The sequence below is a fragment of the Chelonoidis abingdonii genome, chromosome 25 (genome assembly GCF_003597395.2).
Source record: "Chelonoidis abingdonii isolate Lonesome George chromosome 25, CheloAbing_2.0, whole genome shotgun sequence".
Classification (NCBI taxonomy): Eukaryota; Metazoa; Chordata; order Testudines; family Testudinidae; genus Chelonoidis; species Chelonoidis abingdonii.
Window position 1 is genome coordinate 10,695,635 of NC_133793.1, and position 26,814 is coordinate 10,722,448.

The window sequence follows — 26,814 nt, forward strand, 5'->3', positions numbered from 1 at the left end:
TGGGGAGCAGGATTCAGACAGCCTGGGGCAGGTGCCGCCTCCTTGGAGACGGAGAGGGATGCCAGCCTAGGCTGAGGTGGGACAGGGCTCCAAGCAGCTGCTGGCCCCACAGCCTACCCCACCACCACCACCCAGGCTTCATTTTCCCTTTGCAGACAGGTGCTGCCCCCTCCCCCCATTCTGCCCAAATGAGGAGGGAGCGGGGGACACAGCTGGAAGGGTGTTTATTGCAGGGTTGGGCGCTTCCCAGCTTGCTGGAGGTTACAGTCACGGTGTGTGTGTGGGGGGGGGAGGCTGAGGCCTCTGCAGTCCTGTTAGCAAAGCCCCACTGTCCTGCTGGAGCAGCAGCCTCCTCCCTCTCCTGCCAAGGCAGCAGCGTGGGCACCTCCTTCGCCAGCCAGCGCTGGGGGGGCATGTGGGAGCGATGGGCAGGGCGGCAGCCATCCCTCGGCACACGGCCCCGCTCGCTACGAGACGCGGGCCCAGAGTCAAGCAGAGCAGTGGGTGTGAGGCTGCTCTGGGCCATGGCACCCAGCAGAGTGATGGTAGGAGGCACCTGCCAGCTCATGGGCGTGAAGGCGGCGATGCGGCGATCAGCTCTGGCTGAGCGTGGGTGCTCGTTATGGCACAGCAAGGCCAATGCCGCAGGGAGGCTGCGGCTGCCCCATCTCTCTCTCGGCTTCTTGCTGCAAGAGGGATTTCCGGTGCTCCTGGATGGCTCTCCACAGCCTGCACACCAGCCCCCCTCTGGCAGGGAGAGACGGAGATGCGTGAGATGCCCCTGCCCCCCTTCACACCGGCTGCAAATGCCTCGTCCTCTGTCTGGCGCCCAGGGGACGGGACGGGGGCCACGCCGAGGGAATAGTCTCCATGGGCCTCAGGCCCCACTCAGCGCAGTCTCTTTCCTGGACAGAGCTGCAGTGAAACGCTCCCAGGCCAGAGTCTGCTCAGGCTCCTAGGACGGATTCGTGGTTCACTACAGCAAATCACTCCATGGACCCCACAGCTATCGTGTCTGGGCTGGGAAGGACAAGCCCTAGGCGTGGCCTCTTGGCCCAGCCAGCAGTGCCCCTCCGGGGAAGAGGGCTGGGGCACTGCCCTACCTGATGCCGGTGTAGCGCAGGTCATCATGGGTGGCGCAGGTCAGCAGGTCAGGCAGGGTGAAGCCGTGCTGCAGGAACTGGGGGAGAAAGCAGGCAGCAGAGCTGGTCAGCAAGGGGCACAGTGGCCAGAGCTAGGATGGGGCCGCCCCGCTGGAGTGCTGGAGGGGGGGGGGGGAAGTGTGGGAGGGACACCCCAGACCCAGCTGCCTTATGCCCAGGCACCCGGCCCCCACCCCACCAGGGCATGGGGGAAAGGGGGAGGAGGTGTCCCACTGGAGCCTGCCTCTCCCTCTCCCAACAGGGCTAAGGCCGGGGTCGTGGCGGGGCCCAGGGCTGTCCCCAAGCCGCTGGCCCCTTGGCCTGGCTCGCACAGCGCAGGCGACGTACCGTCTCAGTCGCATGCTCATCTGCTCCGTGGCTCTGTAACCAGTCAACGAGGAGGGCGTCCACCGCCCCCTGCTGGGGCCCCTGGGGGCGCGTGGCCAAGGCTGTGCAGACAGAAGGGTTCAGACCTGGGTCAGCCTCCCCCAGGACTCTGCGACTCAGCCTCCCCCATGTCTTTGGGCTCCAGATGTGTGGCCCGAGAGAGACAAACCCAGGCCCTCACTGCCCCAGAGACATAGGCCGCAACGTGGGGCTCGGAGGGAGACCCAGGCTCTGCCTAGATGTGTCAGCTGGGGGGAGACCAAGGTGTGTTCCATCCTGCCATGCCCATCTCCCTACCCCTGCAGCCCCACAGAGCTCCCCCCGCCCCGCTCTGGCGAGTCCTGGCATCGCTCACCTAGGGGCTTGAATCCCTGCAGAGCCCTGGCCTCCTGCTCCGCGGCCTGAAGCGCCCTCCGCAGCTGCCTCTGCCACTCCCGCTCCTTCTCCAGCCATGCTTCCAGCAGCCTGCCACGCGCGCCGGGGGGACAAGGCAGAGGGGCTGGGAACCGAGGGCCATGCTGGGTGGGGGTGGGGGTGGGAGGGTAGGAGGGTGATTGCTACTGCATACCCTCCCCACCCTGCCCAGCCAGGGCATGTCAGAGCCACAGCTGGGAGCCCAGCCCAAGTGTGGATCCTAATGCCCTTGGATTGGGAGAGTGGCACCGCCCTGGTGTGTGGATCCAGGCCAGGAGGGTGGCTGTGGGGTGCTGCCCCCTCCCACGGGCAGAGGCTGGCACAGAACACACCTCCTGGCCCCTTGGGCCCAACAGCCAGCTAAAGGCCAGGCTCCCCTCCACGCGGGAGAGCAGCCGGGCGCTCTTACCTGCTCGTCTCCGCGCGGAGGCGGCTGAGCTCCACCAGGAGTGGCAGGGAGTCCACCGGGGCGGTATGGAAGCCCAGGTCGGTGCTGGTGCTGCTGCCAACACCAGAACTTGGGGTCTCCATGCTGCCCCTCCCCACGCTGGGCTGGCTCGGTGGAGGAGGCGCTCCCTGCACCTCTGGATCTTCCTCCACCTCCTCTTCGATGCCACCTTCATGGGCTTTGCCCAGGAGACGCTGCGGCTTCACCGGGAGTTCTGGAAGTGTGAGAGAAACAAGGTGAGCGGGGAGGTGGCTGGCCTGGTGTGGGGACGGTGGGCAGAGGGCAGTGAGCCCTAGGGGTCAGTGCAGCCCCACAGCTCCATGGGCATCGGGCAGGGGTGGGACGAGCGGTAGCATCTGGCTGCCTCTGTTCTCCTAGGGCTCTATGCCTGGGCAGGTGCCCTGTGCTTCCTGGTGGGAAATCTCCCTGCTGGAGTCGGGGAGGGCCATGCCCTGCAGCCTCGGGCACAGAACTCCACAGGCAGGGGCCCAGGGGTTCTGCCAGCTGATGGGGTGGAGAGAGCTGGGTTTCAGGGCCCTGGGGGGGAGCCTCCTGCTGCCGTCTCTATATACAGTCCCAATACAGAAAGTTACCTTAGCAGCACCCCAAAGCACTCCGATGGGACCCCCACCCCAGCTACAAACCCACTGCCGCTCCGCTAGGGAGCCAGCTGCTGCCCGGCCAGGCCCTGATTTCCCATGGGGCTGGATCCAAAGGGAACAGGAGCCAGGGCCACCAAACAGCTCCCCACACCCACCTGCCAACGCACCTGTCATGAGGATGGTGAAAGCTGCCTGCACGGCCTGGCCCATGAGGTTATCCAGGGCGAACATCCAGTGCGGCTTGATCTGGTGCTGCCGTAGGAGCTGCTTCACCTGCAGGGATGGGAGAGGATAGGCCGCGCCGGCACTGGAGCCAGCCAGAGACCTTGCCATGCCGACCCCGCTGCTGGCCTCGAGGGGCGACCCCCTAGCTCCCTCTGGGGTCCCCACCGGGCCTCGGATTACAGAAGCCCCACCCCCTTTGTTCATTGGCCACACTCTCCATGCTCCTGTGACTGCCCAGGAGAGGCCAGCAATGAAGCAGTTAAAGGCAGTGGGTGCTCACTACTTGAGGCAATTGAGTTTTAAAGGTCCCGGGCCAGGGGGGAGGAAGAAATGGCCAGGCCCAGCCGAGCCCAGCAGCCTCCTGGGAAGGGCTGAGTACTCACCGTGTCCTGGAAGCAGAAGAGTGGCACCTGCACATGGTGAAGGCTCAGGCCCTCCGCCCGCAGCGGGGCCTGGAGCCCCAGCAGGTCCTGGCTGAGCTGCCGGCGGCTGGGGGAGCGGATGTAGCTCTTGAGGCAGGACACCAGCTGGGCGATGTGCTCCGAGGACAGCCTCCCCCCGTCCCAGCTCTGAACGGGGAAGGGAAAGGCTCAGCCCGGGGGCGTGAGAGTAGACGGGCTCCCACGCCCGGGAAGCCTCTAAAGGGCACCCAGGCAAGGCTGGGCTGGCAGAGGGAGGGGTCTCAGACATACCCCAAGCCAGAGCAAGTGAGTGGAGGGAAGTCGTACGTTAAGGGCTCTGGGAAAAGGACAAAGGCCAGAAAGCTACTGCAGACCCCCCCCTCTGGAGCCAGGCTGAATGAGCAGCCCCCTGACCTGCTACAGAGGGGTTGGAGCCGTGTGCTGTCTGCCCCGTGCAGGGGAGGGGTTGGGCCTGGCTGCTGAGTGTTTGAGGGGCCAGCACTGACCTGGCTCTGGGCCTCCTCCAAGGCGGCCACAATGCTGGGCTGCTCCTCCGTCAGGATCTGGTGCAGGGTGGCCCTGCGCTCACTGTCTTTCTTCAGCAGGAACATGCCGCCGCTCTCCTCGGGGACAGGGGAGCTGCTGCAATCCACACCAGCTGGTTCCTCAGCAGTCCTGGGGAGACAGGAGTTGTGTGTGGCGGGGGGCGGGGGGGGGAGAGCTTGGGTACTGCAGGGGGGCAGCCCTGTGCTTAACAGCGGATCCAGGACTGCAGCTGACCCACTGTGGAGCCTGGGATGGGAAGGACACCTGGGGCACCCGGCTCCGCTGCCCGTCCAGCCCTCTGGGATATGCACCTCTGGACACTCAGAGTGCTGGGGCTTGCACCGAAAGGGGAGAGTTGGAAGAGAGGAAACACAAGCAGCCCAGTCAGTCCCCACACACCCGCCCAGGGGCAGCCAAGCTGTTCCAGGGGACAGCAGGAATTCATATGCTCCAGGGGGAGCCGCCGCACAGCACTGCAGGCCCTTCGGGCTGGTGGGACAGGGAGACTCAGGGGCATCCATCCCTGTGCACTGCAGATCCTCCTCCTGGGGACACCCAGACCAGTGTGGGGACACTGAATCACAGGGGACAGCTGTGGGGTTTGTCATTCGATCCAAATCTCTGTGGACCAAGAATAACAGGACAAAAAGACTTCCAAACAACCTCTCTCTCCCAGGCCCCTGCCATCGGCTACAGCAGCAGCTTCCAGCTGCCAGCTGGTAAACCAGGCTCTGGGAACACCAGGAACAAGCCCTGCTACGCCTATGGAGCAGCCGCTCATCAGATACCCCTGCGTCACGGGGCTGCGGGGAGCAGGGCGCTCTGGAGAGCAGAGTCTGCGTTCCCCACTCGCCTGCCCCATCCGCCCAGTGGGTGCTGGAGCTGGAGGTGAAATCCCATAAAACTCAGCTGCAGCGACAGCTGTTGATCACCAGGTGTCACCCAATCCCTGCCCTACAAACCCAGCCTGCTGCCCCCACACCGGTCAGGTCTGGCCCTACATGTAGGAGGGGCTGGGAGAGGCCTTGGGGGGCAGCCTGGGCACATCTGGCTGCTTGATCCCTTAAGGCCGGGGGCTCCCCTTGTCAGCCACCGCCCCGAGACCGTGCACCCTGCAGGAGGGGTCAGGAAACCCAGCCAGGGATAAATGGTTGGGCATGGGGCTGCCCCACACCCAGGGTGTGACTAGGGGGCGCTAGTGGGGAATGTACCCACCAGGCTGGAGGCGAGGTGTCCAGATGTGCTGCTGGGTGCAGTGGGTGGCCCACTGCCCCCTCCCCGCACCCTCCGGCTCCTCCTGAGCCTGCCCCTCCTTCCCCCCCGAAGGGAAGCCATACCCCAGGTAGCTGCGTCTCTGGGCCACCTCGCTGGAGATGTGGACGGGCGAGCTGCTGTTCGACTTGGCAGCTGTTCTGGGGGCCTGGAAGGGCAAAGAGGGGTTCCTGGCCTCGCTGGCCCCCTCTGCTGCAGGGGCAGGAGAGCTGGCTGCAGAGAGACAGGGCTGGTTACTTCAGCTCCCCCCGGGAACGCAGCCCACCTGCAAGATACCATGTCCTGCCCCCTCCCACCAGGGCTCCCCTGGGCTGCCCCCCCCAACCCAGAGCTTCCCCCGTCCCCAATATCCTTCTCCTGCCTCCTAGTTCACCTGCCCCTGGTGCGCCTCCCTCTGCAGCTGGCACAGCCTGGCTCCTGGCTTTCCTCCTGCCGGGTGCGGTCAGAAAGGGCTCCTGGAGCAGGGCTGCGGCAGGCGCCCGCTTATCCGGATCCACCTCAAAGCACCGGAGAATGAAGGTCTTGGCTGCCCCCGACATGGAGTCAGGCACCTCGGGGTGCATCTTGAACATGCCCACCTGGAGAGGGAGATGAAGGAGGGGCCATCACAGAGCCCTGGCCCCACCTAGCAGGGAGTGGGCCCAGAGTGGCACTGCCCCTTGGCTCACCCCCTACCCCACAGCACCAGTTTTCCCCACATCACCCAATGGGCCTTAGCCCATGGCCCAGTCAGGCCTTGGTCTCTCTGCTGAGGCGGCCAATGAGGGGCCGGTCAGTGCTTATGGTGGCCGGACTGGGCCACCGGGAGCCGCAGTGAGCCTCACTCCCCTCTTTTGTAGTGGAGGAAGCCATAACCCTCCCCTGCCAGCCCCCACGCTCCGAGAGGAGCCCGGTCAGTCCCCCTCCTCCGACGGTACCAGCGAGCTGCGTCCTCACCTTGAACATGGCGGCCTGTGGGCTGCCCAGCTCATAGAACGGGGGGTTGCCTGTGGCCATCTCGATGATGGTGCAGCCCAAGGACCAGATATCGGCTGGCTTCCCATAGCCTCGGGGGCCCTGGTCAATGATCTCCGGGGCCATGTACTGCAAGGTGCCTGGAAAGAGATCAGAGCAACTGAGGGAAGCCAGCCCCCAACCCCCCGCGTGCCCCAGATCAGCCAGCGAGCCCCTCCCAAACCCAAATGGGTCGGGGACCCCTTCCCTCCCCTCCTGCCAGGTCCTGAGGATGCCCCTGTGCCTGGCACTGGGCCTCAGTGTCCCCCATCGGGGGGTGGGGGGAAGATGGCGAATGGCCCCTTCCCACAGCCCAGCATGCCGTAACCCAACGCGGGGGGATTGCAGCAGAGCCCCTCACCTGTGAAGGTCTCGGCGCAGGGACTCATCCCAGCCAGCCTCTTGGAGGTCCCGAAGTCAGAGATCTTCAGCACCCCACTGTAGGTGTTGATAAGGACGTTGTCTCCCTGTCAACCGCCGCCCCCCAATCAGAACAGGTCACAGCTGTGGAGATCCTCCAGGGGCGAGTGCTCAGAGACAGAGTGTGCCTCCCCCCCGCCCCCCAAGATCCTCTAATGCCTCTCGATCCTGCTCCGTCCTGCTCTGGGAGTCGAGGGTGGATCCACCCCGTCTGTGCGGCTAGGAGAGGTGGAGGGGGCAGTGAGACCAGATGCCCTAGAACTCCCAGAGCGGGGGGCAGGCCAGGGTCCTGCTTGGGACAGTGGCGGCTTTGCGGAGACCCAGAGCAGCCCGCTGAGGTGTTGGAAACCATCCTGGGACTCAACACAGAGCCCAGTCCCCGACTAGCAGCCTTGAGGGTGGCGGAGTCCCTAAATTAGCCCACCATTCCTCTCCAGTCCGGGGAAGGTCCCGAGCCCCGTAAGCTGGGTGGTCCCTAGTCAGCTGCTGTTTCTCCCACCCCGCAATAGCATGGGCCAGCCAACGCCCTCACCTTGATGTCCCGGTGGACGATTTGGTTGTCGTGCAGGTAGCGCAGACCCTCCAGGATCTGCTTGGTATAGAACACGATGGTGGGCTCATTGTCCTTCAGGGGGCCCCACTTGGAGCGCAGGAGGGACGAGAGGCTCCCTGGGGACGGGGCAAGAGATGGGAGCCCCACTGAACCTGTGTGCCCACCTTGAGCCCCCATGCCCCAGCACAGGGGTCACCAGGCCCTGCCTTGCCAAGCCCCAGCGTCACACCCCAGGCCCTGGGCTGGCCCAGACTGGGACATCCTGGGCAGGGCAGGAGCCGTAACGGGCTACGGGGAAGCAATGCGAGGCCGTTATGAACCCCCGAGAAGACCCAGGCCACATTAGAGCCAAGGGCCACCAAGGGCAGGAGGCAACTGGCCTTGGAAGTGGGGTCTGCAACAGCCCAGACAGGCCAACTGGACAGCAGCACGTCCCCAGACTGGAGCACCCTGCTCCGTGCAGGAGGCCCCAGGTTCGGCCGCCTCTCTCCTCGGCATGCCCAGCCTGGGGCGGGCGCTTGCTCGCCTACCTCCCGGCACCTCCTCCATGAAGATCTTGATGAAGCCGTCCTGGCTGATGGAGCCCAGGTACTGGACGATGTTCCGGTGCCGCAGGCGCTTGTGCAGGGCGATCTCCTCGTGCAGGGGCTGCGAGTACCTGTATGGCGGGAATCGGGGCAGTGAGGGTCAAGGGCCACGCCTGCCTGCTCCCTCCCAGGGTGCTGGACAATGGGGCCACAGTGCCCCACAATCAGCAAGGCCACCCCCTCCCAGCGGGGCGGGAACCATGCCAAGGACCAGGCAGGGGCCCATCCACCCTGACTAGTGTGCTCACACTGGGACTCTTGCACACCAAGTCAGACTCATCTACCTCCCGTGCCCCCAGCCCCAGGGCCCCAGGTCACCATGCTGCTGGTACCCTGACTTTCCCAGCGGGCGTGGAAGGGGAGGGCAGGACACACTGCCTGAGGGTCACTGGTATCGGGCAGGGAGTTTCGGCCATACCACAGTTCACTAATGTCAGATCAGTACCTAATGGGGGGCGGGTCGTGTGAGGGGCCCTCAGCAAACTGGTAACACCCTGATCTCTGATATTTTTGCGTGGGGCATGTACGGTAACCCCCAAAGGCAGGAAACACGGAACTAAAACGTGTTCGAAACGGACACAGCTGGGGAGTGGGGAAGCAGGCTGCTTCTCGATGTCTCCATCCAGCTGCAATCACAGGCAATTGGCCACGCGCTGGCACAGAGGAGGCTGCAGAGGCACACCCGTGTGCATTGCAGAAAGTGCCAGCGGGGGGGAGAGATCAGCATGGAGACTCCCTGGCACCCTTCCACACAATGGGGGCACCGGTCTCGGAGGAGGCGACACTGCCAAAGTTCTTGGCCTAGAAAAGAACCCCAGGGATCTCGCTCTGGATTCAATGCCTTGGTTGGACTTTACACACAGACACGCAGGGCATGCTTGTCTGCGGGCTGGGAGCTACGGGGCACTCAGGGCAACCCAGCCTCTGACTAGTCTGAATCCCAAAACATGACAGAGGGGTCCATAGGAAGCACCGCCCCCCGCGGCTCCTACCTGCTATCCCGCTCCGGGATCTCCTTGATGGCGATGCGCACCTGGTTGCTGAGGTCCCGCCCGGCGTAGACGACCCCATAGGTCCCCTTGCCCAGGATCACCCTGTCGCCTGTCTCTGTGTATTCGTAGTCGTACTGCGCAGGCCAGAGCAGGGTCAGAGCACCTGGGGCCACCAACCCTGCCAAGCCCCTCATGCACCCCCAGCTCGGCGAGCTGCACCATGCCCTGGGGCTGCTCCCCAGCATCCACCAGAGACGCCTGCGCCGAGTGCGAGACGACGTACACCCCCGGCACTCACCTCCAGGTCCTCGTCCAGGCCATTGCCTGCCTCCTCACCCACCACCGCCAGCTCAGCCACGAAGGAGTGAATCAACTTGCAGAACCTGCCGGCAGAGAAGGGAGAGCGTGCCTAGGTGTGGCCCCACTGCCCGGCCCCTTCAAGGGGCTCCCAGGCTGGGCAACGGGCCCTGGAGAACCTCCCCATCACCACACACCGGCTCAGTGACCCACTCTGACAGAGCTCCAACCCTGCTGGCTGGCAGATTCATGGGACCCTTGGGCAGACGCAGCAATGCCATGTGTGGGGCAGAGCCTAGGGCAGCCCCACAGATGTCTCTTCCGGCTCCCTCCCACGCCTGGCCCTCCACCCCTCAAACACAGCCCAGAGCAGCTGCTCCCCCACCCCAGCAGGGGCTCTGGGTCAGGGGACAGATCCTTTATCCCCTCCCCACAGCTCACCAGTGCCATGGTGCTAGGGGTCCCGCTGCCTCCCCACCCTGCCCCATCACCAGGACCCCCGACCACCAGCAGTAGCAGTGCTGGGGGTCCCCGCCCCTCCCCCCACCCAACTCACCATTGGCAGTGGTGCTGGGTGGGGAAGTACAGCTGGAAGTCCTCAACCGTGTGCAGCACATACAGGAAGCAGCAGCGCTCGTCGCACTTGGAGATGCTGGACAAAGAGAGAGAGGCCGGCCCCACACCCCATAGTGAGTGTGACGGGGGGCCTGCTCCCACCCAAGCCTCACCCCAGAAACACCCCTGCCAGCTCAAGTGTGCTCATGGGCTCCTCTGCTCCTGCAGCTTGGCACAGGCCCCCTCACCAAGCCGGCAGCACCAGCAGCAGGAGCCATGGGGCTGCAGGCCCTGGGGGTGAGCTGGGGAGGGGTGCAAGCACATCCAGAGCTCTGGGGCTGGCACTCCAGCTAACAAGGCTCCTCTGCCTATCAGGGAAGCCTCCTCCCTGCCACGCCAGTCCCCTTGCGGCAACACACACAGAACGTTCAGGGCCAGCCATGCTCCGTGCCCCCCACTCCACCCCTGCAGGGCTGGGAAGCCTCTCAGAGAAAGCTGGGGGGCTGGTCACTGAACGAACCTGCTATGCCATGGCCCTTGGAATCTGCTCTGCCAGGCAGCACAGGACCTCCCCAGCTGCCCACCTCCTGCCTATAGGCAGGTCCCTCTCTGGCTCCTTATGCCATATGCAGCTGGGGAAGCCAGCACCTACTATGGGACCCCCCACGCTCCCAACTAGCCCTGGGCATGAGAACCAAGATGGTCACTTCCACAGTGCAAGGAGGGTGCTGGGGGAGGAGAGGATTTCCGGGTGGACGCAGGCTAACCAGGGAGCGCCTAGGCTGACGGAGAGGCTACCCCAAGGGGCAACCAAAGAGTTAAATTCCTCACCTGATTCCACGGATGGAGGAAGCCGGAAAGGTCCAGCTGGATATCCCTGTCTAGGGGGAAAATAACCCCCCCCAAAAAACACGCAGCATGAACAACAGGAGCCCAGAAAGTCGTCACCATCGGGGGCGGCAAAGGGGTGTTCTTGCTCCCTGGGCTCCGAGCCGCCCTACCTCCTCTGTGGGGCAGATGTGGCACAGCGTCATCGACTTTTCAGCCTCGCAATTGCGCACTGTCAGCTGGGCTGGCTGCAGGATTTTGGTCAGCTCCAGAATCAGCACCTGGGAGGCAGAGAGAGAGGCTGGTGTGGGGGGTCTTTGCCCCCTTCCACTGCATCCCCAGGGGGCTGGGGGAAGGGGACCTTATGACAGAGCTGGGGGTGAGGACCCTAATCAATGCTGATATTTTTCTCCTTTCACTCAAGGATCCTGCTTCCTCTCCGGGAGCCCCCAGTGTCCCTCCCTGATACACCCCCCAACCCGGGGCACATTTTAACCTGCAAAGGGCCAGCTCCAGGCTCTGCTCTCCCCCTGCTGCCAGGAGCCTGCTCCAGACTCCCACACAGCAGCACTGGTGACTGCACCCACAAGCCAGCTGGCCACCATCACCCCCCGCTCCTGCACACCTGTCTGATTTGTTACCAGGGCAATGGGATGAAGGTGGCCACCGGGTCTGTCTTCACCACACAGCTGGCCAGGCTTTTCCTTGGGTATGGCCCCTAGTCCTCTTCCCCACCCACCCACCCACCCACCCACAAACCCCTCCCTTCCCACGCGCCATCACCTGGGCTCTGGACACCGATCACCTGGGCTAACTCTGCTCTCACCCTCCCTTATTGTCGGCAGGCGCCAGGCCAGAGGCAGCTCTAGCGGCACGACGGGACTCAACGCACGGAGCCAACCCGCCGCACCGAGCCAGCCGTGCTGAGCACCAGCGGGCTCCTCACCGGGCAGCACTCTGTGGAGACGAAGGGCTGGCAGGATGCCAGCAGGAAGCTCATCCAGAAGTCAGCCTGCTCCTGCTTGGGCGTCTTGATCTCCGGGCAGGTCTTAAAGTGTTTGTACAAGAGGAAGGTCTCCATGACGGAGGCCAGGTACCTGCAGGGACAGCCAGGGCAGAGTGGGAGATGGAAGGGAGGGACACCCCACTGCAGAAACAGCTTCTGGGTGCTGACAGGCCTCCCATGCCATCCCCCATGGGCCCAGGATGGACAAGTTCTCCCGCGGGCCACTGGGAAAGCCCAAAGGCCCATGTGAAACCTCCCACACATGGGGCCCTTAGAGAAGACTCTTACCCCAGAAGCTGGCCAAGCTGAGCCCAGCCTGGAGAGTCAAACGCCGCTCGGCCCTCCCCTTGCAGAGCTCCCCTCCTGAAGGCACAGGCAGGGTGCTGCTGTTTTGGGGGCCCCGATGGGCTCTGAGGGGGGCTGGCATTTCTGCCACCTACCAGACGGGAGCATTGAGCTTGTAGAGTTTCTCTGAGGCCCGGATGACTTTGCTGAGGTCGTTGGCCAGTATCCAGGAGCCCAGGTAGAAGCCCACATCCCAGTAATGCTGCATCTTCTCCACGCTGCCCTTATTGCTCAGCAGGCAGCTCAGCTTGACGCCTGGGGGTGGGGAGCGGGAAGGTTCCTCTTCACCGCTGAGGGCAGGGCGGAGACACGCGCGCGCAGGGCAGGCCCACCCAGCCACCGCCCTGCCCCATTCCGCCTTCCCCCATCCCCTCGGCTCACCCCCACGCTTCCCCCGCTCCCACGCCAGCCCCTTCGGCCAAGCCCCGCCCAGTCATAGCCCACTCCACGCTCTCTCCTCCACCCCCATGGCTCAGCCCCCCCACCTGTACCCCCTGCTCTCGCTCCCCCCTCACCCCAAACCAAAGAACGTCCCCGCATCCCTAGCGGATAGTTTCCCCTTCCCCTGCCACTTGACCTGCACAGGACATGGGAGGGAAGCCGGGACGGACAGGGCCCACCTGAATTCCAAGGGACCTCCTCAGTGACTCATCTGGCCACAGAGTGCAAGAAAGACAAACCCATAAACCTCCCACACCTCACAACCCTTCCTTGGGCCATCATCCAGGTCGTGCCAGGACTATGAGAGAGCCCGTTATAATCCGCAGAGGCCCATGGTGCTTTACCCACGGACGACAGGGGGAGGGGAAGAGCCACTCACCTATTTGCCGGAGCTGCACGGAGGTTTCGAACTGGTGCCCAGCTGCTATGAGCAGGACAGCAGAGTTAATCCCAGAGTGGAGGCTTGGCTCCGTGTCAAAGGCTTTGCTGTACCTGGGGAATTCAAACATGCAGAGATGCTAGTGACAAAACAGTCACCCAGCCGGATCTCAGGCAGCACCACTGAAATGCAGCCACCTCTGGGGTGGTGGGCAGCAAACAACCGATACATGGCAGTGCAGGGAAGGGACTTTAATCCCAATGCCAGGGGACCTAGGACTGTCAAGGTGCCAAGGGGGAGTGTCTCTGATATCCACTTGCTCCAGACAGGTTGCAAAGTCTCGTCAGGAAGATTCCATAAACTCAGCTTATCTGCCTCTACATCATCCCTTCCAGGAACTGAACCTGGGACCCCAGGCTTGCAGAACCCAGCAAAGCCCACAGATCCATGCACACGCTCAGGAGTGGCTGCACACTCAGTCCTTTGCACACACAGCCAAGTGCATGTGCTCCACATCTGTGCTCAAAACCCCGCTGGCCCAAGGAGCCCACGCCAGTCTCCTCAGCACGGACCTCCCACCCCATCCCCGCTGGAGAGCCCCCCGCCCCGGCTCTCACCAGTAATAGGCTTGGTCCCTTTTCTCCGTGTCCGTCAAGCCGGAGTCAATGAACATGTCCTTGTAAATGCGGCCACACATGCAGTACAGATCAGGAGCCGCCCCTTCTGGCCTCTCCACCACGGGCAGGAGCACAGAGAGGGCCTTCTCCCGGTCCCCAGGCTGGTTCCGCCTGCCCAGATAACATGCTTGCTCAGCTGCGCCGCATGTGCTGCCAGGCACAGACGCCCCAAAGAGGCGCATCACAGAGAGAGATGGGGGCCAAGCTCCGCTCCCCGGGCCAATGGCTCTCAGCCCAGCAGGACATAACGCCCCCTTTGTGCTCTGTCGCCGCCGAGGGCTGAATGGACCCCGGGGACTGACCTCCCCTCCTATCCCCAGACAGGGCAGGGGCAGCCTGGCGGAAGCTTGCTCAGATGCTGCCCAGTGGAGGGAGGATTTCAGGCTTCAATCCTCGCAGCATCCACACACAGGACACCCCGCCCTTCCCCTGCCAAGCACCCGGCCCAGCACGACAGGTGCCCGCTGGCTCCACTGGCACCAGAGGGTGCTTGGCACCCCGGGGGGCTGGGAATGGGCCCTGCACCTGCCCAAGGAAGCGTCTCACCTTTCAAGGGCGAAGGTGTAGTGGAAGCGGATGTTGTGCTGCTCGGCCACGTCGCAGGTGGGCAGGGCCTGCAGCGTCTCCACCAGCCTGATGATGGCATCGTAGTCCTGCTGAGGAAGCCAGGGGTCAGGCAGAGCAGGCTGCCATCCGCATTCTGCGGGAGGTCCCGGGGGGGACAGGCTGGGCCTGACGCAGCACAGGGGGCTCGGCATGGGGTGGGCAAACTACGCCACTCAGGATAGCAGCTCCTTCTGCACCACACCACGCATCCAGAGGTCGTGGTGCACTCGAGGAAAGGCCCTTGTGCCAGGGTGGCAGTGGAGCCTGCAGAACCCCGATGTCCTGCGGGAGACCTTTTCTTCCAGCATGGCCACCCACCGCCTTAGTGACAGCCAGGCCTGCTGGGCAGCCGGCTGCAGCGACACACCAGCCAAGCGCTCCAATTCTGGTGGCCAAGAATGGGGGCTCTGCATCCAGGGACCCTGGCGATCCCCACCAGCTCCCCCTTGGATAGCCACGTGCCAGCACTGCACATGCTTGTCTCTGTGACCCAGGGCCGGCAGCCTCCTGTGAAAGCCACAAGCCAGGGCCTACCCCATGGCATCCCAGGCACCGACCCCACCTCTGCAGTCATCTCCGGTGAGCTTGGGCTGGTGCTCCCAAGGCCACGCTTCCTTTTGAGGACCCAGCCACCGCCTACCTCCCCCATCATCCCACCCGCCCTGGCCGGCTCACCTGCACATCCCGATAGGACAGGAGAAGGTTCATGACAATGTCCAAGCTGAGGAGCTCCACGCTGTCCAGGCGCTGCTGGATGTTGGCCAGCTCCCGGCTCAGCTGCTCCCCACTGTACATCTCCCGGGCCTTGCGGATGTCCTGGCGGATTGTCTCCCGGAAATAGCCGCTGGAAAACCACCATGCTTAGAGCTGAGTGCAGCCCACTCCTGGATCAGAGGCCTGATGGGGAGGGAGCCTTTGTCCTGGACAATCACCCAGTCTCCCCTGGGGGCACTCAGTGGTAGTGGAAGGGGCCAGCTTGACAGCCCTGGGGTCTGAGGACTCTGGTTATCCGCAGGACAAGGTCTCACCTATCCCACGTGAGAGGTGAGTTCCCATGGCCCACTCAACCCTCAGCCCCTCCACCAAGATAGAGGACAAGGGAGACCACGTATCTGAAGGGCGCTACCTCTCATCAAGAGGGAGGGCGTGTCTGGGGTGGGCCCCAGGGGGTGGAACGAGCAGCAGATGGAGCTGAGCTGGACTGTGGAGAACATAGACTAGGAAGGTCTCCCCCTGGCAGTGAAGTCTCCTGGAAGGTGGAATTGGAAAAGGGTGGAAGCCCCATTGCCTGGCGCAGGGATGACACAAAGCCCTTCCCTCCCACCCCAGTTTCACTTCCTTCAAGTCCCTCTCTAGTGGCAGTGGGGACCCATGTGCTCAGACAGCTGCAGACCCCACAGCCCAGCGCTGGGGCTCCCCAGGCCTTCACAGCAAATCGTGACTGCAGGGTTCTTCCCACCCCCTGGTTCCCCAGCCTGGGCCCTCTCCCATAGCCATCAGCTTCCCCCAGAGTCCCGTGCTGGCTCCCCTGGGAGCGCCTTCCACACCTCCAGCCTCAGCAGACATCTCAGGGAGCAGGCAGCAGGCCCCTGGGCTAGCAGAGCCTGCAGGCTCCGGAAGGCAGATTGCACCCACCTGGAAACATCCCCGCCCCGCCACACGACATCTCACAGCCCTCGGCCTTTCCTACTATACCCATCATCCCAGCCCCGTTTCCCACCCCCACACCCCCAGCCTGCATTGCCATGACCGAGAATCCCCCAGCAGGAGACAGAAGGGCCCCTTGTTGCTCTCTCCCGAGGCTGACCCATCTCAAAAGGCAGGAAATTGCACTATGCCCGAGTCATTGCATCACAGTTCAATTCTGCGGCTCCAGCCCCAGAAACAGGTCTTCCTCTGCCCCACAAGGGATGCAGGAAGACAGTGTGATGCAAGGCTCACAGCTGGGGCGGTCAGCAGAGCTGCGCTAGAGCCCAGATCAATCTCGTGGACTCTTGTCAGAACCAGCCCTTCCTGTTCCTGCAAACTAGATTTACTGGCCTTTAAATCTTGACACCCTGCATTGGGAGTGAGATTTATAGGAGCAAATCTCTGAAATTCAGGCTATTTAACTGGAAACAGGATTGCCACCTGCTTGGGGAATTGGGGGGAGCCTCGGTCTTGAAAGGTTTGCCAACCTCTATTTTTGCAGTGTGGATGGAGGATAGAAAAAGGAGAGAGAAAATGCCTTTAAACAGCTTAAAGTGGCTGCAGCCCATTGGTTTGCCCCTAGCTTGCGCCACTTCCATACAGGCAGGGGGCTGAGGAGTGCAGAGAAAGCCCAGTTTGCAGAATACATATTTCCTTGGAGTGGTCATGTCCCCCACTGCAACTTGAGACCATTAGTCCTTCTTCTCTCATCTGCTACCACTGAGAACAGTCTAGATCCATCCTCTCTGGAACTCCCTTTCAGATAGTTGAAAGTAGCTATCAAATCCCCCCTCATTCTTCTCTTCTGCAGGCTAAACAATCCCAGTTCCCTCAACCTCTCCTCACAAATCATGTGCTCCAGCCCCCTAATCATTTTTGTTGCCCTCTGCTGGACTCTCTCCAATTTTTCCACATCCTTCTTGTAGCTGGGGCCCAAAACTGCACCCAGTTCTCCAGATGAGACCTCTCCAATCCCAAATAGAGAGGAATGATCACGTCCCTCGATCTGCTGGCAATGTTCCTACTTAACAGCCCCAAATACCATTAGCTTTCTTGGCAACAAGAGCACACTGATGCACATCCACCCAGCCCAGCTCCCTGCACGGGCCAGCCCGCGTAACACCGCGCCCTGGGCAGGTCATTGACTGCGAGAATCAAACCTGGGACCTCTGAAGGTGCTTCCCTGGCCAGAACCAACCTGCTCAGTGCAGCGCTCGACCACCCCTAGCGGTGGCTCGGCCACACACAGCGGGCGATAAGGCTGCTACAGCTGGCACTCAGAGCAGGCGGAAGAGGCGGCTGCTTTAAGACCCAGCGGTGACAGGCTCAATCAGTGCTGCCAATGACCCACGCAGGGGCACAGTACTGCAGTAATCCCCCTGCCCAGCATTCCTGTCACCCCTCGGGCCGGCCGGCGACTCTCCATGGGCTTGGCCATCAATTCCACTCATCCAGGGAAAGTCGCATTCTGTCATTAGTTCCTCCCATGGCAGCAATGTGCTGAGAGTGGCACAGAGACGCAGACAGCGGTCCAGGCGCCCTGGAGGAGGGGTAGGCTGAGCCCAGGCTGGGTAGTTTTCCTGGCTCTTTGTGCAGGGCTGACCTTAGCGCTACCCTGGCAGGTCAAGCCAGAATAAAAGCGAAACCAGCAATGGACGTCGGGGGATCCTTGCCCAGGGGAGCAGGGTCTGAGCCAGGGGTGGGCAAACTTTTTGGCCCAAGGGTTACATCAGGGTTGCAGAGCTGTATGAATGGCCGGATAAGAGAGGCTGTGCCTCCCCAAACACCCTGGCCCCACTTCCTTCTACGTCCTGCCCCCTAACTGCCCCCCTCAGAACTCCCCACCCATCCAACCCCCGCTTCTCCTTGTCCCCTGACTGCCCCCCGGGATCCCCCGCTCCCCGCCACCTTACCATGCTGGAGCCAGCCACACCGCCGTGCTGCCCGGGAGGAGCAGTGGGCCAGAGCCCTGGGGGTGTGGGGCGCTGAGGCTGCGGGGGAGAGGGGACAGCAGGGGAGGGGCTGGGGGCTAGCCTTCCCGACCGGGAGCTCAGGGGCCAGGCAGGACGGTCCTGCGGGCTGGATGTGGCCCGTGGGCTGTAGCTTGCCCACCTCTGGTCTGAGCCAAAGGCGGCTAAAGTTAATAGGAGTCTTTCCCTTGCCTTCCATCTGCTTTGGGCCCCCATGCTCGGAGCTGGGTGGTGCCATCCCACACCCCCTCCAGTTCTAACCCCCCAGCACTGCATTTATGTCCCTGCCTCTAGGTGCCAGCCCCAGCTGGGCCCAGGGAAGGCTCCCCCCAGTGGTGGTGGGAGGTAAGGGCCTGTCCTCTCAAGCTCACTGATCAGGGGGCACTGCCACTCAACCCCCCAGGCTGCAGCTGGAGCCGGTTTCTAGGGGCCGCGCCCTACCCTCACTGAAACCCGCACCCCTTTCCCCTCCCCCGAGTGCGCTCGGCCGGGCAGCGTGGTACCAGGAGTTGGTGGGGGTGGCCTCCAGCAGCTTGGTGAGCCGCCCCACCAGGGGGGTGAAGAAGGCCTCCACGTTGAAACTGGGCTGGAAGAGCTCAGTCAGGCACTTCATGGTGCTGGCGTCGCAGCACAGGACTTTGTTCTGGGCCGTCACCACGTAGGGGATGAAGGTGTAAGTGCCGCTGCAGTCCTGGCAGGAAGAGACAGTGCGCCAGGAGTCAGGGGACTAGGCTTCTCCCCCACGTCCCCCCCCCCATGAGCCCGTTCATTCCCAGGGCTCTCAGCCCAGACGGCCAGCGAGGGAGACCACAGGGTCCCCTTATAGGTGGTAGTGGTGGTGGTGGAGGAGGTGGAAGAGATGCTGCTGTGCTGAGACCCACCAACTCGTTTCATGTAATGTCCTCCAGACAGCAGGGAAAGGAAGAGGAGGGGAACTCTCTCCAAGCTCCAGACAAACCCCACCCACGCGAGGGGCCGAAATACGTCACATACCATACAGCCCACACAGGTCTTTTTAATACAATCTGTCCCCCTCCTTTGCTGTATTCTCCAATCAGCAATGAAAGACTTAAACAACCTTGGCATTTAAATAGCCATTAGTAAGCTCCAGAGTTAACATCCCATTGAAAAGCAGTAAGGCCTCTCATTAGTTGTTGCCACCTGACAGCAGATGGCTTGAAACCACTTCCCCGAGCAGGCGAGAGATGTGAAAGGCTTCCTAGCTCAGGCCCTCGCTGAGCAGATTCCTTGGGGCCAGGGTATTGCCAGGCCCAGGGGCAGGAGTGGGTAATCCGTAGCTCTCAGCCCAAGGGGAGTTTGGGCATCTGAGCAGAGGCAGGTGGTAGTGAACAAAGGTGTCCACATCCCAGCCGGAGCCTGAGCCCACCTCGCGCAGCCAGAAAGCTGCAGCCTTGCTTTCCCAAGCTAAGCCTGTGTCTTCCAGCAGGGTGCAATCATCGGGCTGGGGAGACCGAGGGGCAGCTGAACCTGGGCTTTAGGCCACAGGAAGAAACATGTTTGGGGGTTTCAGCCATCATTAGCCCCCCTGCCATCTCTGCCTGACAGCAAACCAGGTGCAGAGAGCAGGGAACTGCTGTAAGATTCAGCTAGGCGCGTCCCATGTGATCACCTCACTGCTACTGAGTCTGGGGCGTGGGGGGCCTCTCTACCCTTCCCAGCCTGTTTCTGCTCATGTGGAACAGCAGGGGGGCGGGGAGGGGCAGCACGTGAACCACCACTAAGCTGCATTGACAGAGCTGTTTCCAAAATGCCAGGACTGGAACGACAGGGGGTGCGGCAGGCCAGGGCTGAACCCAGAACTGGAATAAGAGGGAGGCGGCTAGAGGCAAGGATTGAGGGGGGTATGTGTGAGAGAAGAAATGAGCATAAACAGACAAGGTAAAAAAATAAAATGGATTCACAGAAAGTAAATTACACTTACTGAGTTCTTCTGGCAGATATCCTCCTAAAGAGAGAGAGAGGGTGGATATTTAGCTCTTCATCAACTGACACGGAGCATGTTAGCGACTGAAATGAGCCATTTTGGGAATCTATTTTACATGGGAGGTGGTGACACACCATGGTGATGGGCAGCAGGAGGACACACCGGGACAGAGAAATTCACTAGGGCCCAGCACTTCCAACACAACTAGACCTTTTCAGGGACGGCCTCGGTTCTCTCACGCCAACCTCCGAACTGCAACAGAGATCAGGGGAAATGGAAAAAACGTATCTGTTTCTGGTGGGATCTGGCTGGGTTTGAACCTTTGCCCTGTACGAGTGCAGCTCCAGCTTTGGAAGCAGAGGGTGTTTGCAGAATAGGTCATTAGTAGGGATCATTTCATTAGTGGGAAAAACACCTTTAATATTTTGCTGGCTCAGGGTGACTAGGGGGAGGGCCTGGAAAGGAGGCAGTCTGCATTTTACAGCCAAGCAGCAGATCAGCCATTTGCTGTACACTCCTTCCCCGCCCCCCAGGGCCTGGCACTGGAGTGCCCTCTAATCCCTGCTTGAGTCAGAAGTGGCACAGCGCTTGGGTACTGCCTACGGAGGGGAGGTCATGGGAACATGTGGGGCTTAGGAATTCATAGGTACAGGGGCATTTTTTCCTAAAAGCACCAACGCATCTAGAGGTTGAAGAGTCTGAAGCAGTTACTATATTTGGGGCCTGACCCGAAGTTCATTGGAGTTGTGGGAGGGTCTTTTCATCCACTTCAGTGGGCTTTGGATCCTGGACCAGGGCCAAAAGGCTCTGCTGAGCTGACATTTCAGGTACAATTTTTCCCCAAAGCAGCAGGGCTAGTTGCCAGCGCTGGGCCGAGGTACTGAAAGGTGATAGGGTGAAAGTGACACAGAGACTCTCAGAACATATGCATCTGATTTGAAGCAGGGGTGGCTTGTCCTGTCCCTCCCCAGCTATTAAGGGTTTATTCCGAGAAGGACAGAGGATTCATGCCTATCTCTGAGAGGTCTCCATACCCTAGAGACTCTAAAAATCACATCATGCCGATTGCTGTCTTGCACCCAGTCACGTGACTGCTGCAGCAGCTCTCTCCCACTGCCAGGGTTAGAGATGGGGACTGTATCCCAGGGAAAGCCTTCAGGGCTTGGAGCCGCGGAAAGCGCTCCTGTCTAATAGTTCCTGAGACTGCAGCAGCAGTTTCCATGCTGGAAACTAAGCAAGAGAAAGAATATGGGTAATCGGAAAGACGGGGATTTTAAGATTCCCAACAGCCCACTAGGGCTAGATGCAACGGGATGGCCCGGAACAGATGCATTCAGAGCCAGTAAGATTTCCTAAGCGACTGACCAATGACCAGAAACAAAATGCTTAGCCCCCCAACAGCCAAATAATCTTTGTTCAAAATCCCATTCGTTTTGCTGCCATTTAGATTAGCTGATCAGTTCTGGTTCAGAACTGTGCTTTCAGTACAGGCATCGTTTCAACCCAGGGGAGGAAGGATGGGCTTGGGGCTAAGGCACCAAACTGGGCCTCGGGAGATCTGCAATCAGTTCCCTGCTCTGCTGCTGCCGGCTCAGGTGAACCTTGGGCAAGTCACTTTGTCTCTGTAGGCCTCAGTTCCCCTCCTATACAAAAAAAAATGGAAAATACTCTCTCTCCGCCACCCTGAGTGTGATCTGTTTGGACTCTCAGCTCAGTGGGGCAGGGACTGCATCCTGTGCTCCTGCACAATAGGGCCTCGATCTCAGTTAGAGCTTCTAGGTGTTACCATAATACAAGTGATAAGCAGGAAGTTCAGGAAGTCCAGTGTTTGGATCAGCTGAGCTTGCTCTTGCCAGTTTCCTCGTGCCACATTCCAGGCCCAGGCGTTTCCTTATCACAGGAGACGGACGATGAGGAGGGATCACGCCACTTTGCAAGGTGTTTGCAGCCTCCTCCTGTTCTGCTACCCCAACAGCTCACAGCTGAGCATCCCCGCTGATTTCAAGTTGCTGGCGAGTGCTGAGGCTCAGCGGAGCACCCACAGTCAAAGTAGTGCACGCAGCTTTTGCAAAGGACATGGGGAGTTGCATTCATCTGGCGCTTCCTATCTCAAGACCTCGGCCCTCTGAGGGAGGGAAGTATTGCCATTCCGGACTTACAAATGGGGAAACTGAGGCACAGAGCGGCGACATGATGGGGCCAAGCAGAGGCCAAACCCAGGCATCCTGGCTCCCAGTCCACTGCTCTAGCCACCTGATTTTACCTCCCTAACATTTCCATCTCCCACACGTAACCAGAGACATTTCCCGGCCAACATGGCCATTTGTCGTACACGCGGTGGCTAAGAGCTTAGAAGCGGCTTGCGGGACAGAGGGGCACCGCCCCTGCTCACCTTGAGGGCCTGCAGGTCCGGCAGGTCGGTGTGGCAGCACAAGAGGATGTTGTTGGTCATGCTGAAGCTCTCCCGCACCCCGAGGTGGTAGAAGAGCGAGGGCTGGCACAAGGAGTTGCTCACTTCCACCACGGCCACATCTGTGGGCAAGGAACAAGGGACCATCGGACACCAGCCGACATCGCTCACGGCCTTTCACGCACAGACGTGCAGCTGAGGACAGGTCTGGGGCACTGGGGAATCTCCCTCAATCCCCTCCCCTGAGCCCTAGGGAATAGCAAGGACACTCACTTTGCAGGTTTGGAATGTCCTGGTGAGGGGGATAAAGGGGACATGATCAGGACCAGCCCATGGGGCAGGTGACTAGGCATGTGTCACAGCTTCCTACTCGGATTTGAACCTTAGCATTCATAAAATGAGAAGCTAGCATGAAACCTCCAAGCTTAATTGCCAGCTTGGATCTGATATCGCTGCCACCAGCCAAAAATTCCAGTGTTCTGGCTCACTCTGGTCTCCCCAAAACCTTCTCTGGGGGACCCCCAAGACTCAGAGGCCCTGAGTCTCACACCAAAGGGAAAACAACCTCCTCCCCTTGTCTCCTCTTTATCTTATCCCCAGCTCCCTCGCCGGTACCCGGCGATACTGTACGTTTAACTCCTTGAATGCAAACAGAGGAGCAATTTACTCCCCCCCCCTTCTTCCTGAGCTCATACACCCTCCATAAATCTAACACAAAAGAATTCCTTCCCTCGTTCTTAGCCTACCAGAAACCAACAGTCTTAAAGAAAGCTTTACATAAAGAAAGAAAAACATAAATGATTACTCGCATCAAGGTGACAAACACAGGGTATTGCTTAAAGAAAATATGAATAACCGCCTTATCAAAAAGAAATACAATTAAACATCCATGCAAACACACTAAAGACAAAAAAAACAAATAACCGATTCTCTACCTTGGACCTACACCTTGAAACAGAAGATTAGAAAAGTCTAGAGATAGAGATCACTCCCATAGCCGAGAGTAACAGAACCGAGACACAGACAAAGACACACACCCAAAAACTTCCCTCCCTGAGCTTTGAAAAATCCGGTTTCCTGATTGGTCCTCTGGTCAGGTGTGTGGTTCCCTTTGTTAACCCTTTACAGGTAAAAGAAACATTAACCCTTAGCTATCTGTTTATTACAGCATGTCCCTCACCACCGATGCTGGGTCTCACCCTCAGCCCGATCGCTACCTCTCCTGGCCAGAGACTGCTCAGCGCAGCCCCACCACTCTCCTCCATCCCCTGCAACATGGAGCCCTCCAAATCCTATTGCCTGCCCTGGTTGTTGCATATAAACCACCAAGCCCAATTACTCAGCACAGCAAGGAACAGGCCTTCCTTTAAGATGCTGCTTCCCTAGCCAAGGGCTCCTGGAGGCAGCAGTGTCACTGCTTCATCTCTCCACCCATCTCACATTCCCTCTAGGGGAGCCGAGCGAGAGCTGACAGAGGGGACCAAACTCGCCATAGGCTGTTTAAAGGTCTGGCCCCACCTCTCCCGGGGTAGCCAGGCAGGCCAATCATTGCAACACATACGCGCAGGCAGGTTTTACAGACCACTTCGGTGGACCAGGAAAAGCCAGACGCAGCCCTGGACCCACAGCTAGAACAGAACCGGGGGCGAATATCACCAATACTGTGAGGCACCTCCAGTGACCATGCAACAACCCGTTTTGCACTTCACCGTCAGAGGGGTAACAAAAAACAGCAGCACGTCAACCCTCGCAACCTGCCTGCACACTGAGGTCCAGCCGTATTATAGCAACACTAGGAGAAACTGAGGCAGAGAGAGAATAAGGGCCCCATTTCCCGAGGTGCCGAGGACCCACATTTCCAGTTGACTTCAAGCAGAGTCATGAGTGCTCAGCAGCTCCTGAAAAGTCAGGCCCTGGTATGGTTTATCCAAGGTTAGAGCCGGGGACAGAATCCAGGACTCCTGAGTCCCCTGTCCCTGTGCCCGCTCCAGTTAGTGACTCTGGCCAGCAGCATGGCGCTGGAGGGCACATGCCAGAACAACCGACTCGTTCAGCTGGCCAGGAGCGTTGCCCGTGGGTTAGCCAGACTCTGACCTTGGGATCTCTTTGTCTCACAAGGCTGCCAGCCAACCTCCTGGCATTATCGATAAAACAGCGTTTCCTCCCCCGAGTCCGGCTGCCTGCGTTGAAGCCAGAATGGAGGCGACAGAGGCTGAAGGTGAGATGGGACCATTCAGACAGAATAAATCATATTAAGCAGAGATCATTCCCCGGTCTAACCTCTCCAGGGGGGAGGGGAGGAATCTTTTCCTCCAGCCCCCCAACCCAATGCCAAGGGCACAAATCCAAGCCACCCTCCCCCCAGCCATGGGATGCGGGTGGCTGTGGTCCCTCCTCTGCTCCAGAGGAATCGGGAGCATCACAGATGTCGTGTGAGGAAACCTCAGACCGACAGGAAGTCAGTGACCACACTGCACAAGTTATTTCCACATCGTTTGCAATCCTTCTGCTCCAGTAGCTTCTGACCCCGGAGCCCTCCTTAAAAGGCCAGGCTCTCCCATCTGATTTGTCCTGGAAGGGCATGCACAGAGCTCGCCACCCCTGCGGTGAGGAGTCTAGCAGGCTGGAATAAAACCGCCTCCCCCAGAGCAGATTTAAAAGACATTCATCGATTATAAAGCCAGAAGGGAGCACTGTGATCACCCAATCTGGCCACCCGCATAACAGCCAGAGAACTTCCCTGAACTGGTTCCTGGTCAGTCCAGAAAATCTCCTTTAGAAAAACAGCCAGTGAAGGGTGATGCTCCAGCAGCTTCTCCAACATGTGACAATAAACGCCAGAGAAAAATGCACAGTCCAGAGAAGGTGGCACAACCAGTAGCAGCAGCAGAGTGGCCAGAGAATGATCAGTCCCTTGATAGAGCCCTGCATGGATACAAAATCTGGTATCCGCATCCAATCCGCACATGGGGTCTGTGGACCTGTGCAGATCTGAGGGGCTCTAGCCATTGAGACTGGAAGCCCTCTGACATCCCCTGCCTGGTCAGGATTGCGATAGTTGGCACTGCCAGGGTTTATGTTGCATCTCTCCTGGTAGCTTTCATCGCCACTAAATAGGGTGACCAGACAGCAAGTACGAGAAATCGGGATGCGGGGGGAGGGTAATAGGAGCCTATATAAGAAAAAGACCCAAAAATCGGGACTGTCCCTATAAAATCGGGACATTTGGTCACCCTATTACTAAATTCACACACACACTCATGCTCTCCTGGACTGTGAGTTTGGAAGGGATATTTTATTGTCTGCTTCCAGGCAGCATCATCCCGCAATGCTAACTGAGCAGAGAACAACCAGAGCTGCCGGGATCTGTGTAATAAAGCAATGAAGGTTTGCCATCCTTTCCCCAAGATGGCAGGGAAACAGTAAACAAGAGAACAAGGAGGAGGAAACAGGCAGGATGGTCTGGAGCTCAGAGCACAGCACAGGGAATCAGGTGAGCTGGGTTCTAATCCCGCTCACACACCTTTGCTCACTGATCTCTCCTTGGGCAAGTCACATAGGCTCTCGGCAAACATTCAAACACCTGTTAAATGAGGGTAACAGAATAGAGACAAACCTCATTTTAATAACGCAAGATCATAGCTGCTGGAAGTAGGGGTGCTGGGGGCACTGCCACAACCGCTGGGTTAAAGTGGTTTCCATCATGTACAGTTAGGTTCAATGGCTCTCAGCACTCTCACTATAAAAGCTGTCCCAGAGCCCCTGCGCAAGGCTGTTTGTGGGCGTTAGAAATGGAAGGTGCTAAATATTACACAGAATCTATCATTATCTAGGGACTTCCCTTGGGAGGGAGCTCTGAGCTCTCTGTTCTGGAAGGCCAGCCTCCTGCCATGTGAGCTCCAGGAGATAACACGGGGCCTATGACACACAGATGAGCAGTTCCCACTCCACCTGGCAGAGGGCAGTGGTGTACACACACAGCTGATAACAGCCTCACTGAAGCTTGCTCCAGGGGCTGAATGATTTCGAGGAAAGAGAAGGCTCATTTCATCTGCCAGCATCTGGCCGCGGCCACGCCCAGAGCAGCCCTGCTCTCTCCCCTCCCTCACTGACAGCCCTGGGGCTGCTGCAAGCAGAAATGGGAAGTGTGACTCTCCCCTCCACGCAGATCGGGGGGCTGATGAATGCTGCAGCCTCCTCCGCCCTCCCCAAATCCCGCCCCGCCGGCTGAGGCCGGGCGCAGCTCAGCTCAGCTCACCGGCGTTGTAGAAGCGGTCCAGGGGGCCGGGGTCGCCCAGCGCCAGGGTGCCGAAGGGGACGGTCTGCAGCTCCGCCCGCGCCTCCCGGCAGGCGTCCCGCAGGCAGCGCAGGGGCAGGGACTCGCCCGAGCCCTGGTTGAGGACGCAGACTACGCTCAGCGCCCGGCTCCGGCTGCAGCTGCTGCCCCGGCGGGCCTGGGGCCCGGCCAGCGGCTTGCCGGGGGCGATGGCCATGGCCAGCGGGTCCTGCCAGTAGCTCCCCGCGCGCTCCGCCAGCCGGCTCTCCCCGGCCATGCCCGGGGCTGGTGGGGAGGGGGAGCCCCCCGAGCAGGGCAGAAAGCCGGGCACGGCCGTTTCCGCCCGGAGTGCAGCAGTTCCCAAGTTGGGTCAGTTCCAGCCCACGTGGGGCCCCCGAGCCCCACCCA

The 26,814-nt window shown here is 60.3% G+C and overlaps 1 protein-coding gene across 3 annotated transcripts; it reads right to left on the reverse strand.

Moving 5' to 3' along the window:
* Positions 1-206: 206 nt before the first annotated feature.
* On the reverse strand, positions 207-26,762 carry MAP3K6 (mitogen-activated protein kinase kinase kinase 6). 3 transcript variants are annotated; one of them, XM_032802830.2, is made up of 29 exons: positions 26,389-26,762; positions 22,113-22,252; positions 19,718-19,741; positions 18,279-18,466; positions 14,792-14,960; positions 14,057-14,163; positions 13,451-13,621; positions 12,834-12,946; positions 12,109-12,268; positions 11,609-11,759; positions 10,836-10,943; positions 10,666-10,715; positions 9,836-9,931; positions 9,281-9,365; positions 8,983-9,116; positions 7,934-8,061; positions 7,383-7,519; positions 6,792-6,897; positions 6,374-6,531; positions 5,811-6,015; positions 5,503-5,650; positions 4,126-4,294; positions 3,602-3,787; positions 3,161-3,266; positions 2,353-2,605; positions 1,885-1,994; positions 1,491-1,591; positions 1,104-1,180; positions 207-747 (listed from the first exon to the last, which is right to left on the reverse strand). In XM_032802830.2, the coding sequence occupies exons 1-29, from the start codon at positions 26,681-26,683 to the stop codon at positions 621-623; spliced, it is 4,002 nt and encodes a 1,333-aa protein (XP_032658721.1). In that variant the 5' UTR covers positions 26,684-26,762; the 3' UTR covers positions 207-620. The 3 variants fall into 3 exon arrangements, with proteins under 3 accessions (XP_032658721.1, XP_032658722.1, XP_032658723.1); XM_032802831.2 differs by lacking the exon at positions 13,451-13,621 and having other exon boundaries at positions 26,389-26,759; XM_032802832.2 differs by lacking the exon at positions 1,491-1,591 and having other exon boundaries at positions 681-747.
* Positions 26,763-26,814: the final 52 nt, after the last annotated feature.

What these genes read in the sequence shown, in the direction of transcription:
- MAP3K6 (XM_032802830.2), bottom strand. Translation starts at nt 26,683, where the DNA reads ATGGCCGGGGAGAGCCGGCTGGCGGAGCGCGCGGGGAGCTACTGGCAG. An exon ending in ATATCTGCCAGAAGAACTCA is followed by an intron (nt 18,467 to 19,717) that starts GTAAGTGTAATT and finishes TCTTCCTGCCAG; the next exon opens with GACTGCAGCGGCACTTACAC. An exon ending in TACACCTTCGCCCTTGAAAG is followed by an intron (nt 13,622 to 14,056) that starts GTGAGACGCTTC and finishes TTATCTGGGCAG; the next exon opens with GCGGAACCAGCCTGGGGACC.